Source organism: Neurospora tetrasperma (genome assembly GCF_000213175.1).
Source record: "Neurospora tetrasperma FGSC 2508 unplaced genomic scaffold NEUTE1scaffold_81, whole genome shotgun sequence".
Taxonomy (NCBI): Eukaryota; Fungi; Ascomycota; class Sordariomycetes; order Sordariales; family Sordariaceae; genus Neurospora; species Neurospora tetrasperma.
Window position 1 is genome coordinate 4,078,890 of NW_009799179.1, and position 16,306 is coordinate 4,095,195.

At 41.8% G+C, this 16,306-nt stretch overlaps 4 protein-coding genes across 4 annotated transcripts; all 4 read right to left on the reverse strand.

Moving 5' to 3' along the window:
* Positions 1-713: 713 nt before the first annotated feature.
* Positions 714-3,827, reverse strand: NEUTE1DRAFT_114333 (uncharacterized protein; the record flags this gene model as incomplete). Its single annotated transcript, XM_009857702.1, has 19 exons — positions 714-735; position 774; positions 993-1,008; positions 1,163-1,180; positions 1,243-1,244; positions 1,292-1,312; positions 1,355-1,359; positions 1,739-1,761; positions 1,797-1,804; positions 1,879-1,889; positions 2,103-2,113; positions 2,239-2,242; positions 2,332-2,349; positions 2,567-2,587; positions 2,673-2,712; positions 2,884-2,900; positions 3,033-3,048; positions 3,109-3,526; positions 3,819-3,827. 19 exons carry the CDS (start codon positions 3,825-3,827, stop codon positions 714-716), a joined length of 681 nt encoding a protein of 226 aa, XP_009856004.1.
* A 1,915-nt stretch (positions 3,828-5,742) lies between these two features.
* On the reverse strand, positions 5,743-7,863 carry NEUTE1DRAFT_90554 (uncharacterized protein; the record flags this gene model as incomplete). The annotated part of the gene is made up of 5 exons (XM_009857703.1): positions 5,743-6,719; positions 6,790-6,854; positions 6,932-7,049; positions 7,117-7,486; positions 7,635-7,863. 5 exons carry the CDS (start codon positions 7,800-7,802, stop codon positions 6,367-6,369), a joined length of 1,074 nt encoding a protein of 357 aa, XP_009856005.1.
* A 2,771-nt stretch (positions 7,864-10,634) lies between these two features.
* On the reverse strand, positions 10,635-10,897 carry NEUTE1DRAFT_118744 (uncharacterized protein; the record flags this gene model as incomplete). The annotated part of the gene is made up of 1 exon (XM_009857704.1): positions 10,635-10,897. The coding sequence occupies one exon, from the start codon at positions 10,885-10,887 to the stop codon at positions 10,651-10,653; it is 237 nt and encodes a 78-aa protein (XP_009856006.1).
* Positions 10,898-11,651: 754 nt separating this feature from the next.
* Positions 11,652-13,069, reverse strand: NEUTE1DRAFT_105355 (uncharacterized protein; the record flags this gene model as incomplete). The annotated part of the gene is made up of 2 exons (XM_009857705.1): positions 11,652-12,548; positions 12,620-13,069. The coding sequence occupies 2 exons, from the start codon at positions 13,067-13,069 to the stop codon at positions 11,652-11,654; spliced, it is 1,347 nt and encodes a 448-aa protein (XP_009856007.1).
* Positions 13,070-16,306: the final 3,237 nt, after the last annotated feature.

The following is a 16,306-nucleotide window of genomic DNA, read 5'->3' on the forward strand; positions in this document are numbered from 1 at the left end:
CTATATTAATAATCGTATTTTCTAGAAGTTAAGTAGGAGGTTAGTAAGGGACAAGTTTAATAGCGTTAAGTTCCAGTTACTATAGGAAATTAAAATTCCTTAACCTTAAGCCTATATATAAAAACTTATAAAAAATAGCCGGGCTACTAACTATAAAGTAAATATCCTTACTAACCTTTCCTAACTTTTCAACTTACTAAGTATATAAACAACTAATAACAATATACAATTAAATCTAACCAAGGCCTAAATTCGAATTTTATTAGGGCTTAAACCCCCCTAAATTCTAATAATAATTAAAGCCGTTAGCAATTCGCTTCAGAAATATAATAACTTTAGTAGAATATAGTATCCTACAATAAATTTAGTAATTTATTATTTTCATTACTATTTAAGTCTTTATTATTTATTATATACTATTTACCCTTAATTAGTATTAGATTAGTACTTAAACATTCCTCTATCTTACTTTTAAAGGTTTTTAAATACACTAAAAGTAGGTTTAGAAAAGCAATAAAACCCTAAACGTAGGCAGTACAATTAAAATTATTTTCCTTATTTCACTATATAATTTTTAAATACTTTTAGTAAATATTTTACTAAACCTTAGTTATTTAAATAATAATAATAAACTCCCTTCTCTATAGAAATTTATTAACTAAAATTTAAATATCCTTTCTATTTACCTTCAGCGCAATAATAATTTTAAAAATTTATAGGCGTTCTCTAACGAATCTTTTTTATACGTTAGTACTATTAGTATATAGACCTACACTAATAGGTTTAATATATTTTCAGTTAAACTCTCCTACATTATTTATATTATATAGAGCTTTTAGAGCCTAAAAAATTCGGGTTTATAGTAGAATAATATTAAGAATTAAATAAGTAGATTATTTATATTTTTATATACTACTATTACCTTCAATATTATTCCTATAATACCCTTTCCCCGTCTATATACCCTACATTAAATTATTTGTACAACCTACGGCCCTTTACAATTATCTACGTACAAGTACGTTCTATTTCTACTATATTTAGCCCGTATTAGAGATTTATAACTATTTAAAATCTATAAAACTTATTTATTTATAATTTTAAAATCTCTTATATTTATTATTTTTAGATTAGGTTCTTCCTCTTTATATTTCCTACTTACTTTTACCCTTATACTTCCCTAAATTCGTATAATTTAAAGTTATATAATTATTATTCTTCTAATCAGTAAATTAAATAGACTTCTATAAGAATTTAGTAGTAGTTTATAAAATAATAGTACTAAAAATACCTATAAAGCAGCTACTACTTTCTATAAAACCGGTATATATAAGTAATAAATTCCTAATTAAACCTTTCCTATTCGTTGGCAGTTATACGTATAATATTAATATATAATATATTAATATCTTTACTACTTTAATAGAAGCGTCTACCTTCCTTCGCTTCGGGTAGAATTAAAATCTATATTAGTACTAAGAACCGGCTAAATCCGGAGAAAGAAGTAGTATTATAAACCGTTTTAGTATAGAAGTTATTCTATATTTTTGTAGCGCGGTCGAAGTATTATCTATTAATATAGATAATATATTTAATAATACTTAGGAGTGAAAATTATTGTATAATTGCCTTATTCTTATACTTTAAAGTTTTATAGTAGCCTTCTAAGGGGTTAGTTATAAGAATTTAAAAAGTATTAATAATTACTATTAATAAATATTATATTAATACTACTTACTTATAAGTGTAGAGGGGAATATTCTTTAACTTAATTTACTTATAGTTATATTATTTACTTCTAATTCTATTTAATATATTTTTTCAACGGATCCCCGCCTAATAAGGTTACTTTTATTAAACGGATAGATTTAAAATAACCTTTCTCTATCCTATAGTATTTTAATATTTAAATTATATAATTCAAATAAGGCCGGTATATATTAGCGGAAAACTTCTTTCATAGTGTCCGTTCTATATAAATATAGCAAAATAGGTACTAAACCTTAAGACTATCAATATTATGAAAAGCATTTCGAACTACCTTCTATTCAATAGCCGAATTATTAGTAAATATATATTAAAGCGGCTATTCCCGAACGTACCATTCTCTAACCTACCTACAAATTATTAATAATACTTTTACTATTATATTAGTATCTATTTTCTTAATAAGAAAGTAATTATACAGTAACTACTTCCCTTATTTATTCCGAATAAATAGTATATAGAGGTACTAACTAAACTAATTTATATTATAAATAGTATTTATAAGTATAAGGAAGCTGCGCCGTTATAAAGCTTTAAATTATTTAAATAAAACCTATATTATACCCGAAGATTTTCAGCCGTCTATTTTATAAATAATAATAATAGATACAATAAATTAAATTATTGCTTCTAATTCAATTAGGTTGGGGTATTGTAAGGTAAAATATTCTAATATTTACTCTATTTAAACGTCCCTAGCAAAGTTATTACCTAATATTCGCCGTAGGTCGGAATATTTCTTCCGCTACGTACGGCTTACATTAATAATATTTTATTTAATAAATTAATATCCGCTTACTTTATATAATACCTTCTTAAGCTTTATATTTCAACTATAGCTACTATATAGCTAATTATAAAAAGTAGTGGTAAATATACTACAATTAACTTCTTTAACTACGTACGTCCGAATATTCTCTAGAATTTTACTCTTATTTAAAAATACTAGAGTATAATTATAGGAAGAATTATCCAACCTTAGGGTTTTGGAAGTATAGGGCGTAGTAAATAATTAAAAATTTATTAATCCGTTTAGGAATATTATTTTACGAATACTTTTCGGATATTTAATTCCAACGCAAATTAATTTCGTCCGTAACCTAATACTTCCCTTACTATTATATTTATTCTTACTATATAACCAATAATATATAGTTTGAACGTTAATTTCCATTAGAGTACTAAATAGATTGTAAAATAATTATTTACACCCCTATTTAATATTAATAAAAATTATATTAAAAAATAGTTAATAATAAACCTACTCCTCTATAATATAGTCTATTTTCTTATTATATAGAAAGAAAGCTATCTAGTATTTATTAAAATCTATTGGATTACTAAAAAGATTATTGATATTGGGTTCGGTAAAGAGAATTAGAATAGTAAATTCAATAGGGGTAATAGGTTTAACGGGAGTAGCGGGAGTAGCGGGAGTAGTAGGGTCGGTAGGGGTAATAAAGTTAGTAGGAGTAATAGGGGTAATAGGAATAACGGGAATAATAAGGGTAACGGAAGTAATAGGAGTAGCGAATTTAATAGGCTTAGCGGGCTTAGTAGGCTTAGTGGATTTAGCGGGCTTAATAGGTTCAATAGGAGTAGCGGGAGTAGTAGGAGTAGCGGGGTCGGTAGGAGTACCGGGCTTAGTAGGAGTACCGGGTTTAGCGGGAGTAGCGGGAGTAGCGGGAGTAGCGGGAGTAACGGGGGCATTAAGCTTAGCGTTGGACTTAGTGTTGGATTCAGCGGGTAATTCGATTATCTTTAAAATAGAAATTAATTTTTTTAGTATCTAAATTACTATTTTTCTTTTTTTACAACCTTTTTACCTTATCTTCCCTTTCAATATTAGGGCCTAATAATACTTAAATAAATTTAGTACTATTACCGCCAATAAGGTTATTTTAATCTATTAATAATAGTAGCTCTTCTTTATCTATTTCGAATACTAGTAATACTCGATCGAATAAAATATTATCGAAAAAATTAGGAAGGAGGTCTATAAAATCGATTTCAACGTCCCATAATCAAAAAATTTAATTGTAGTTAACTACAAAATCCATTTTAATAATATTAGTAATAATATTCGTAATATTCATAATAATAATTTCCTTTAATATTATTTAATAAAAGAACCTTTAAAAAGATACGTTCAAAAGGTAAATCAATTCATCCAATCTCTATACATTTTATTCTTTTTTTCACCAAATAACTTAATTACTACTATACTATTAATTTTACACTACTAAAAAACTTATTATATTATAATACTAATAATTTAACGAAAATAATAACAAATTCAAAACAAACAACGGAAATCTCTTTATAAATAGAATATCTATATACAATTCAATTTGTATTATAGTACATTGAATATTAGTATTGTACCATTATATTATACTATTGCCCTTCAATATTCGGTTTGACGCGTTTCTACTACAATACCTTAACATTTTTCAAGAATCTAGAATAAAGAATGGAATTTTTATCATTGTTTTTTTTTATTTGACTCTACTAGGGCGGTACTACCGCCCAGGCGGCGCTCTCCGAAATCAGAGCTGCGCGGGTGGATTCAAGAGGTACGTATCATCATGTCTTCCGGATATGCGTTGCCGTCGCAACAGAAAGAACGACCCAGCATCTGAAGCGATCGTCCAATCCTCAATCGTCATTCACGGTCTCACCCGACTCGCTGCTGGCGCAGGTAGCCCTCGGGGCGGGGTTCGACCGCTGCTGGCGTGGTGAAATCCTGCAGCTGGTACGGGGTGTTCCAGGTTGTCACAGCTGCCCGTCATCTGTTTCACGCCAGCCCGATCCTTTTTCTTCGTCGCGACATCACTTGACGACGGCGTCCACTACACTTGCATCAGACCAACCACAACCACACCCAACCCTTGGAGGTTGAGCCGCTTAAGAGGACGGGACGGAACTTGGACGTGATCCGCCAAGTGTTTACAGCTTTACTTTGTTTTCTGTCCCGTTTCTGCTCTTTCTCTTGTACATGACGGACGGTTGAGATGCCCATTGAAACAAACCACCAACGGCAGACCTGGCTGACCATATGGAAGCTACTATTTTCATACCTCTGTCCTCGACGGAGCTCGAATCTCGGTAACCCATCCTCCCCAATCTTCGTGACCAACAGAGAGAAACTTTGAGATAATTCAGTGCTTGCTTGTGAATACAAAGCCCACGGAACACACGTTCTTCACTGACAACAGCAAAGATGGTCCGTATAATTCATCTCATTCACATTCATAAACAGCTACATACACTACTTTACAGAATGGAACCTACTAGCACCTGATGCGGCCAGGGCACCCATCCCAACCCCTTCTTCCCACTCGCTTGGCAGGCCCTTGTCCTGTCCCTGCACCCCGCGGTGTCGTTCGTTGATATCAGTGGTCGATGTCGTTGTCCAGCTGTTCCAGGCTGAACCAGGTTGCCAACCTCTCCTCCCCCCCCAAGAAAAAGTTAAAAAAAAAAACCATCTTGACCTGACGGCCATCTGCATTCTTTCGTCATATCTTCCCTTCTCGGATCGTGAGCAGTCAACGTCAAGTGTCCATGTACGCTTGAGTCAACATTCAGGTCTCATCTGGGTCGGCCTAGATTTCATTCGGCTGGCAAACTTCCTCTCCAATCATATGAACCATCAAATTCACTTCGTCTTGTTCGTTCTGCCAACATCCTCGTATTTTCCCCTATGCGTATTGGGATAGCTCGAAGTCGCCAGTCGGTATGGATGCTCTTCGGTACCCACCTGCGTGCTCAGCAGGTCTTGAAATGACCTTGCCGTAGGCTATGCAAATTGGACGAGTCGCTTCGAGACTGGCCCAACACACATACGAGTTGGGACTTTGAGAGCTGCATCAACAAAAACACCTGGCCCTTCCCATGGGGTTTCAGGTATGTCCGTTGTGCATCTGCGGTGAGGCTCCGATATCAAGGTTTTTCTTTCTTTCTTTCTTTTTTCCTTTTTTTTTGTTGTTGTTGTTCCCCTAGACCTCGTCTCCCGACGAATTCTATAAGACGTCCGGCTGATATACGAGGCATGGTTACCAAGTGTTTCTGCCGACCGCGGACTTCCTCGAATCTACCTCCATATCATTTGGAAGAGCTCAGGTGGGTTTGAGTGTCCTTCGAGTTGCTGGAGCGTTGCCAAGAAACGGTACAAATTCGACTCTCTGTCGAGGGTCTCCGGGTACTGGTACCGTATCCGTACAGCATCACAAAGCCTGCGAACGCAGGACCGTCTCTTTCAGACACACCACAGTGTGAAGCATGTTGCTGAAGCTATATCTCCCTCTGCATCAAAGGCCATCTTCGAAGCACCTAATCACCGATCTTGGGAGTGGTGATTGTCGACAATCATGCCCCTGAAAAGGTGGTAAGAAGTTGTGGTGCGTCTCGTCCAACATGATGGGGCTGTTTTCGTAGTAGGGGCTGCTCGCGCCGTCCTCTGACTCTCTACTGAGATGATGCTATCGTCGAATTGACGACCCGTACATCCTTTCGAGGAAATACTGATATCTTCCGTATTGGATATCGACCCCTCTCATTGTGTTGTTCCTTCTTCTTTCCGTACTATGTCGTATACCTTCAACTCTTTGCTGACTTCCAGTCTTTCATTTCAAACTGGTTGTTTAGCGGTCTTGAGAGATCTCGTTCGATATCTGTTTCGACCGACCTGTCCATAGTGCTGCTGCTTGTCGGCGGTATCGCCAGGATGCTCTGGTCGCTTCTGTTCCTGTACTTTCTTTCGTCCCAGTCGGATCGGGCTCGACGTGCTGATGCCCCCGCGGATCTACTACTTTCGACGGCTACATCGATGCTCGGCTGCGATGGAGGGTCAAAGGTGTGAAGGAACAGAGCCCTCAGAGTGGGTATTGAGGCAGCCATCATGGCGCAAGCCCCCTCGACAAGGGCACAAACAACCAGAAGGAATCCCTCGTCTATTCCAAGGGTTAACAGGATTCTACACCAGAGAATCGGAGGCTTGTGTGTGGGAATGGGAGAACTTACAGCTGAAGTCATTACTCACTATGCGGCCGATTGTCGACACCTTGATGGCACCCGCGATTCCGGCACTGTGAGGTTCGTCATCCGGTTAGCAGAGCTCCTATAGGATTCTTATAGTCCTGAAGGTTGGGGCTCTTTCACATACAAAACCCCCATGCTCATGGCTATAGCCACGCCAACCTTTTCGCCGCGGTACATATGGAATCGCATAAGAATTCGCCACGGTAGAAGCGCAAGCACGAAGTCACACACTGCTGAGTAAACTAGAGAAAAGTAGTTAGTAAATTTTTTTTGGGGTGGATTAGCGTGTTTGGGTCAGATGATACTCACTTCCAAGAGCAATCGAGTAGGCGAGGAGGCCGTCGGGGGACCAGCATTTCTTATTCATGATACTAGAGTTCCATGTCGCCTCGGGGGGCTCGCACAGAAGCCAAAACAAAAGGGCGGTGCTGACTTGGCATAGCGTCAAAGTGATGATGATGAACCAGACGAGTCGCTTCAGCCAGCCATCCGTGATTCGAAGAAGCGTCACGGCAAAGGATACTTTGCTGAACAGTACGTGGAGAACCGATGTGGTGCCATTGATACCGCCGATAATAGACAGGTACTTCTCGTTTTCCGCGGGTACAGCATCAGTGTGTAGCCCGTATCCTATCAAGACGGAGGTAGAGGTGAAAACGGTGTTTACGAAGAGTAGGGCCTTTGTGATGAAACTGTGTCAGCTGATCTCCTGTGGTGAAAAGGTCTTTCCCAATACCAAGAATGGCCGGTTGGATAATCATTACCAAGGGGGGGAACCAAGGCAAAGAGTATGAAGTTATTGAAAAAGATATGGATGAGTGACGTACCCAAGCTACTATTAACAAGTGATCATCCCACCAAAGGCAGCGGCCACGAATGACCTTGCAGTACAAGCGAAGGCCTACGAAGATGGTGCAGGCGGCGTGAATACTCCAAAATATAGCCAGCAACGCCGCTCCCTGAGGGTTGGAAGACGGAGGAACGTAAACTGTCATCGCTCAGCGGCTTTGAGGGGAGCCGCTGAAGCACATGAAGGTACAAACGGTGCCGATGGGGACCAGCTGCTAGCGGGAGGGCCGAGGATGGCCCAACGCACGGGGTTTTGCTGTCGACAAGAACGAGAAGATCCGTTGATATTTTTATGATCAGAATCGAGGCAGTGGATCCACCATGATAGACATCTCTGAGATGTATAAAAGTCGCCGGTTGAGAGCCAAAGGAAGATATGTACGCTCTTGTCGATATCTGTATCTCTTTCCTAGTCGTTGGACTGTCGTCAAGCTGAGAATCGAAATTAAAGTGTTCGGCAATGACTGTTGCTCAAGGGCCTCGAAGTTCGTAGTGTTTTATTGTTGGGTTGGGTTAACTGTCCGGAGTTTGTGGAAATGGAATGGGTGGTGGTCGTCAGGGTATTAGGCTCGATGGTCGTGGTTGAGTGAGAAATGTTGCGCCCAAGAGTGGAGAGATCTAAAATGAGATAAAGTCGGAAGAAGGGCGTTATCCCCGTTCGTCCTGAATTGGATGCCTACCAGCCAACTCGAACTGGAAGGGGCAAGACAGGACGTAGAACACGACCAAAACAAGAGGGTAGGGGGTGACGAGTGTGTAAGCGTTAACCCGGTGATTTGGGGTCCGTGATTTGACCGTTCATCAACTGCTGGGTTAAGCCAGGGGCATGGTGTTGTTTTTATCTTGTCAACAACGGCTTCTCCTGACTCGTCTAGGCCCAGAACGCCAGCCCGCACCTGTCTGGCCCCTGACCTTGCTTAGTTCGACCGAGATCTCCTCAAGGCCAGGTCAGTTTGGGGTTGGGGGTTTGCTTCCGCCCATCAAAGCCCACAGGGCACCATCATGAATTTGCCTGGGTGATTCCGCAGTCTCGCCAGTGTATCTCGATGCGAGGATGTTGCGGAGCGGAGCGGGGTGGGTGCAACAGTCTGAACTAAACGTAAAAAGAAGGTAAGAAGAAAGAGAGATGTCCGCTGAAGGAGGCCCCTGGTGTCCCTGGTGTCCCACTCCCTCGGGGCTGGAGATACGATACACTTCTGCACGGGTAGTAAATGTTAGCTCCGGTTTTTGCGAGTGGCAAACAACCTTGATTTTTGCACAGGAAATGGCTATCTGGTCGTCTCTTTGCTCTCTGTTTTTTGTGAGGCGGCTGTATCCAGCTAACGTTTGATATCCATGCAGAGGTGTACAAGCGATGCTCTGTGATCCATGCCACCGCGGACGTCTCTAACTCCTCTTGTCGTCATTCCTAGCGCTCGCGCTCGTTGCTTGCGTGCAGTTCGCCAAGGACGAAACGCCAGCTTTTTTTGTTCGAGCCATGTTGGTGGTTCCCAAGCTCTGGCAGCCAATGGGATCTTTCCGCACTCCTGACCGGGAATAACCACTTGGGATTTGGGGGACGGGGACGGTGAGGCCACGGTGAAGTGCTAGGAGCTTCCTTGCGCGTTACAGCGGACCCTCTGTGAATATCGGGGAGTGCATATTCCGAATATCTCGCCGTGCCTCATCAGGTGGTGGTGTAGTGTAAAAACTAGTCTCGGACACGCTCACACCAAACACATCCAATGTCCGGACTCGGTATATTCACACCACCTGCTAGTGTATGTTGGAGACGATCGATCTCTTGTGTAACATATGCTCCCACCTGTTGTTCTTTGGTACTCATCCCATCCACCACTTGCTCCTAGTGCAGTGGGATCGGGGCGAGACGAGACATGGACGGCGAAACAACCATGATGTCGAATTGAATCTACTTGCCTAAGTCCGCCATCGCCGTACACGCCCAAGAAAAGTGTCTGGCGTACTAGGCGGAGATCAGGAGGTTAGCTAGTAATAGGACAGCATGAGATAGCACCGATCGTGGGCGATGACAAACGCATCTACCGGTGAGCGACCTTCGTGAAATGAAAGATGGAGTCGCTGAATAGCGGGATGCGAGTTGTCGGGGATTATCGAATATCTGCCGTTCAGGCGCGCAACAATTCACTTGACATTGGATGTTGTTCCATGCCTGCAACGTTGAGATCCACATCTCCGGATCACGTGAGACCTAGCACTTCCCCAGTTTTCAGCAAGGATCTTCCTTCGGGGTTCCCCTCTTCGTTTCTTCTTTCCTTCTCTTGACTAGGCCAAATCAACAACAACAAATCCAATTCATCCATCCGCCTTTCAAGCTTCAACTCAACTGAAGCGCAAGGGCATTGTTGACCGTGAAGGAGAAGGAGAAAGCCAAGCAAGGTTCAAGGAGGTCCCGTTTGTGTGTTCCGCTGCCGGTACCAAACCGAGCTTTACCAGTTTGACAGTCGCTACCACAAGCAAAGAGAGCGAACCAGAAGGCCTGAAACGAAGGATCAACTGATTAAAAGCAACAAACATTACGGAAGGCGGCGTCCTGCCGCGCGGCACGTTCGGGTTTGCAGAAAGTGAAACTAATGGATAGATGTGCCAATTCTGTCACGTGGATTACCTACCTCTACCTCTAGAGATAGCTGTGATGGGCGGTGATTTCCATGGTTGTCGCTGCCACATTGAGACATATGTCAATAGATGAGGTCGGACCTGTTGATGGTCGGCGGGAAGAGGTAAGTGGGTTAGCACAAGCTATATACACATAGGTGCTGAAGTTCACCCAGGTCCTCCGGCCGGCCCCGGCGACCAGTGCGTCCGTTGCTGTTACCTAATGTTTACGCTTCAATTTTGTTGACATCAAGAGGTTCAGGTGCCATACACCTATACCTTGATCACTCCAAGTGTTCAATCACCGTCCTAAACAAGTACTATCTGAACGAATACGACAAAGAGCCTTAGCTCGGGGCCAGCTGAATGAAAGTTCAATTAGACTCCAATCACACTACATTGGAGCACAGTGATTGGAACCACGCTATATAGTGTAGGTATGGAGCTTGAACCCTGATCGCTTCCACCTCCGCCGGCATTTACACGCAAAAGGTTAGCGCGATGAACTGCAAAGTGGCGATAACTGTAATCTCCGTACAATAGATGGCGGCATTGCTCGGCTCCAATCTCCCTAAATGTTGTAGTATAGCAGTACCGCGCTAACAATGGCATCATATGCCGGCCGAGATGTACTGCGACATGCGTAGTGCTGACGTTAAGGTACTCCCACAAACTGCCGTGTTGGCCCCTGATGAACTGAAACCCGCCCCGATGACACCTTCTCCAGCGGGAGCCAAGGCCCATGGGGAAGTAGAAAGTACAACCTCAACACCTCGACGGCGGCCTGGCGCTCTGGCAAAAGCAAAAAATACGACAAGAATAACCACAGCACTCAAACAAGGGGGTGAGGCTATCGTGTCTGATCTCAAAATTGATGAACATCGCTTGGAGATCAGCACACGATCACAAACAACGATTCTGGAGGTCGGGGGCTCAACAAAATCGCGTGAGTACAGATACCTGCCCACGCCGATCTCTAACCGCGATAACAAAAGAAGACACAATTGTCTCAGTCGGGTCTTCCCGTCCTCTTCGGCGATGCTCATCAAGGTGGGTAATCAGCTTGCATCCGAAGCCCCAAGCCATGTCTTGACTTTGGCAAGATAACCACCTCGAACGCCATCCACAGCACCAAGGTCTGTAGCATGAGCGATCTTCGTGTGTATTCCATCGGCATCGCAACCTTTAGTGTTTTCGCGCGCACTCGGATTGACGGCAGATACGTCGCCGATAGTTGACTGGATCAACGCCTTTCCGGCGCCCGATTTCTCTTCTCTTGGTGCCTCTGTCGATCCTCCTTTGTTATCATTGATGATGGTTGAGTCGTTCACCTTTTGGGAGACAGGGGGGCTGGACGGCAGAGTCAGGGTATCGGATCTCTAGTCCGATGCATCGTCACCTCCGTCCTCTTCCTCATCTTCCTCATCCTCCTCCTCCTCCTCCTCATCCTCCTCCTCCTCCTCATCATCATCATTACTGTCGCCATGACCACCGCTGCCTCCACCACTTTCACTTGCCGATTCTAGCTGCTGGTTGTCATTGTCAATCGGCACATATAGCAAAGATGAGCCGTGCGTCGGCGCCACCATGAAGCTGCTGTGGGTGTGATTTGTGGGATCTGGCTGGGGCTGTTGAGACGCATATTGTTGAAGAAATGCCGGATGTATTGGTGCTGATGTCGACATAGCCCGGGAACTGGCAAGGTTGGAGCCCGTTTGATGATCTTCCCGATGCGGAGGCGATGTTGAGTCTCCTGATCTTGATTCCGGTGCAGATCTATAGGTTGAGAGCTTTCTGACCTTGCCGGCTCCCGAGGGTTCTGTCTGAGTTGTCGGTTCTTTCCCTTCGTTCATTTCTGCGTCATCTACCTCAAAAGGCCGCTTTTTATGCTCAACATGGGGCTGAGGATCGAGGTCCTGGCCCATGGTTTGTTCCTGTTGCTGCTGCCATGCCACAAAGGCAGGATGAATAAGAGGTGCGGGAGTTGATTTGAGGTCCTCTACCACCGCTGAAGATATTTTGACGGCTTCCGATGCACGCGTCAAAGCATTTGATGCAAAGTTCATCAACTCATTCAGCTGTACGATTGAAGGCGAGCGGCCGCTACTCTGTGCATCCTCCACCCAGCCGCGGATGTAACCAAAGGACCGTTCCGCGGCCTTAAGCTCGGCAGCGAAATACGCTTGCTGGGACCACTGCTCCAGCTCTGGACACCTTGCCACTACACTTTCCGGGAAAGGTGTGGCCTGGCTGGTGTTGCTAGTCGAAGGTTGTGACTGTGTCGGACAGTTTAGTTCTTCGCTGCTATGCCCGGATACAAAATCAGTCAAAATGGTTTAGCACTTACCGGCTCCTCTTTCTTTGCCTTTGGAGGCCTCGGTTTCCTTTCCTTAGGAACAAGGGCGGGCTTGCCGTTCCCCGAATCCTCAATCCCGGCCATCTGCTTCGCCTCAGGCGGTACTCCCGGCTCTCTGACGACGATATGGTCATGAGCATCGTCCTCGGCCGCGTTCCAAAAGCCATCCAAAGGCCAAGAATCCGCCAGCTTGCGGTTGGCCATGTACCATCTTCTTATCCGCTCCTGCATGGTTTTCGGGACCTGATAGAGGCGAGGGTAGACTGAAACGAAGCCAGCCATCTCTCGCTGGGTTAGATCCACATCCTCTGGGTCGATCCTCTTACTGAACTTTCTCGTGACGGTAAGCGCAGGATACTGCTCTGAAGGCGGCATGAATGGGAAATAAACAAATCCTTGGTGATGGATTCTATCCGCCTCTGCACGACTCTGGCGCGTCATGGTGAGTGACTGTTAATGCTCGTGGCAGTGAAGGTACTCTTGCTGAGGGGTCGCGGATTGTCAGATAATGTTGAGGAACGAGGTGGCAACGACTTAATACGGTAAGTACGCGATTTGCTCTCAGCCAGTCACGTCCAATTTGGTTTGGTGAACTTGAAAGCAGTCGAGGCGCGTTGGAGGTGGTTGAGTGACGCGCCAAAAGAAGGACGCGATCCTTGGGTTGTTTTAGTTTTTTTTTTTTTTTTTCTGGTAAGGAAAAAAGTTAAACCGCGACCGAGGCACAAGAGATGTCTGGCAGCGATTTCCAGATTTGCCTCTCTTGCTAATGGGAGGAGCAAGATGTTGTCTCTCCTAGACTTTGTCGCCTCTATCAATTTCAAATCGGTCGTGTCACGGGCGCCTGTTTGGATGGCCGAGCCTTGGTGCACCACGGTCCAGGTCCGATGGCCTATTCGAATGGGACGAAACAAACCCCAAGGTGAAGACTATTTAGCCAGCGCAATCTGCGGGCAAAAAGGATAGGATCAGTCTAGAGATGATATTCCTCTTGTCTGATGATGAGCTGGACCGAAGTCGAGACTGCCGGCGGGAAGAGTTACATGGCGGTCTGGAAGACTTGACGTCCTGGGTGGCGAACCGACGATAACTATGGGCAGGCAAGGTGTGACGCCCTAAGTCAATCCATCCTCACTTCGGCTTAAGCAGATCGTGAAATGGAATTGCTAACATCGTACAAGTCGGTTGACATCGGTGTGCGAGAGTCCTTGGATCGTCGACGGTTAAGTGCACTCGATCATCGCCCTGTTTGTTCGTTAACGCGGTGAGCCCTGTTGACTGGAATGAAAGAGCCTCTACCCTTCGTACGCGCACCATTCAGCGAGCTATCAATTCCAAAGCCCAGAGAATATCAACAGGCAAGAGGAGCTTTTTGCTTGTCGCTGTTCTCATGATGCGGGTTTGAGCGAGTTCGACGCATGTGATGTCGGGGGAAAACTCCAGGTGGCCCGTGGGCACGGCATTCATACCTCATGAGCCCCGGAGGCTAAAATTCCCGAACCTGAACGCCAACTAGCAGGTATCTCAACCTCAACCATTTGATTTTCATTCGCAAAAGTCTGTTTCTGTACAAGATGATATCACGTGTCCCTGGATCTCACATCTTGGCCTTGGTGTGATGTTTTCATTCTGTTTTCATCGAGTGTCTACACAGACCAACAGCCTGCAGCACTTCAACCACGGTTAGCTGTTCCATGATTGGCCAACTGCCCTTTGAAAAGGTACACTGCACTGGAACCTCATAATTCATCATCATTCGTCACCCTTTCCCCTGGGCCAGAAAAGTATTTCTATCCGGACCCCCTCCCACATCCGAGGTCATGGTTACATTCCCACACTCAATCGCCTGTGCAGTCTTGGCGGGGTGTGTGCGTGCACACACACACACACACACCGCATTTGACAAATCTAGCCATTTGACATCGCTTTACACGACTCAACTCAATCGTTTAATATTGAAATTTAGCCAAAACTAGTATAAAAAATTGATATTTTAATACTCTACATCGTACAATTATTTATTTTAATATTTATATTATCTTTTAAACTGTTATCGATATAGTACACTACTCTAATACTTACTAGAAAGTATTAATAATAATAATACTAGTAAATAACGAATATCCTAATAACGTCGTTAAGACTATTAGTATAAGCGTAAAAAGTATATAGAAATATAAGTATATTCTATCGGATATTAGTAAGGTATTTCTACTATTACGAATTTTTCAAAATACTAGAAAGCTTCTTATATAGGCGTTTAAGGTATAACGTATATTATATTACTCCCTATACTTTATTAATTATAATTAATATTATAAAGGAAATTATAAACTTCTTTATATTAAAACCCAATTTATACTTCGACGAAATCTATACCTTTTTAGTTAATTAGTATAATATATATATTTCGACCGAGATTGTATAGTAGTACCTTCAATAGGAGAAGTGGAAGAAGAAGCGACTCTATATAAAGGTATTATAATAACCCTTTATATTAGTAGCTAAATAAATATTAAAAATCTTTTTATTTACTATAAAAATATTTATATTCTATAACGAATCTAATATAAATCGAAGGGATAACGTTCGTTATACTAGTTAAATACCCTATAGCGTTATTACGATAGTATTAAATAAGTTTATTTATAGTATATAATATTACCTCCTTCTAACTATTATAATAAATAGACTATTCAATATACTAGTATTTAAAAGTATAACGGACTTAGCCGGGGTCTGGGATTAAATAGTAAAATGCTTATTCCCTAAAATAAATCTATTTCCCGGTTGTAATAGTATTTTAGTAATATATAATATTAATTAATACTTTTATACTAAACTCCAGTACGCGTATAATTAGAAGGAGGTTTTATTATAATATTTATTACTATACTCTCCTAAATTCAATCCTATTAAAATATACTTTAGTAATTTCAAGCGGTAGTTTAAAAGGGTATATTATAATAAGGTTAGTAATAAAATATTAGATAACGACTTTACTACGTTTCTTAAACGATTAGTATAGGACGTAGGGTATAGAATATAGTAGATTTATAATTATTTTAAGAATATAAAGCTGGTAATAAATCGATTTAATAATATTAATAAAGAGTATAGGGAGTTATATACTAATAAACTAGTTAAATATAGAAAAATAGGTACTATATTTAGGCGGCGGTAGAGAATATAGAAGGGAGAGATAGATTTTTATATATTAAATTGAATTGTATATTAGAAATGTTAGAAATATTAGGAATACTAGAAGTATTAAAAGTGCCAAAAATCGTATTTATTTATATAATAATACCAAAATGCTAGAAACCCCCCTCTTTCGCTATAAATCGACTCGTAATATCGTTATCCCTCGTTAGGACCGCTAATAATAGTACTGCCCGCTATAGAAGCGAGAATTTTAATAACGCTATATTCGAATATAGTATTAAACCGGGGGTTTAAAATATATATTAATTAATTAAATTATAGTAATAGGGGTTAGAAGGTATACTTACTATAATTTAATTATATTACTAGTACTACGTACTTAATTTTAAGGAAGTTTTTAATACCGTCCCTAAATACCGTATAAAGGTCGTAGTTAAACCCTAACCTCGTAAATTACTCTACCAGTTATTCTTTGAGTATAAGTATATTAGGCAGTGCCTTTTTATTTTAGAATCT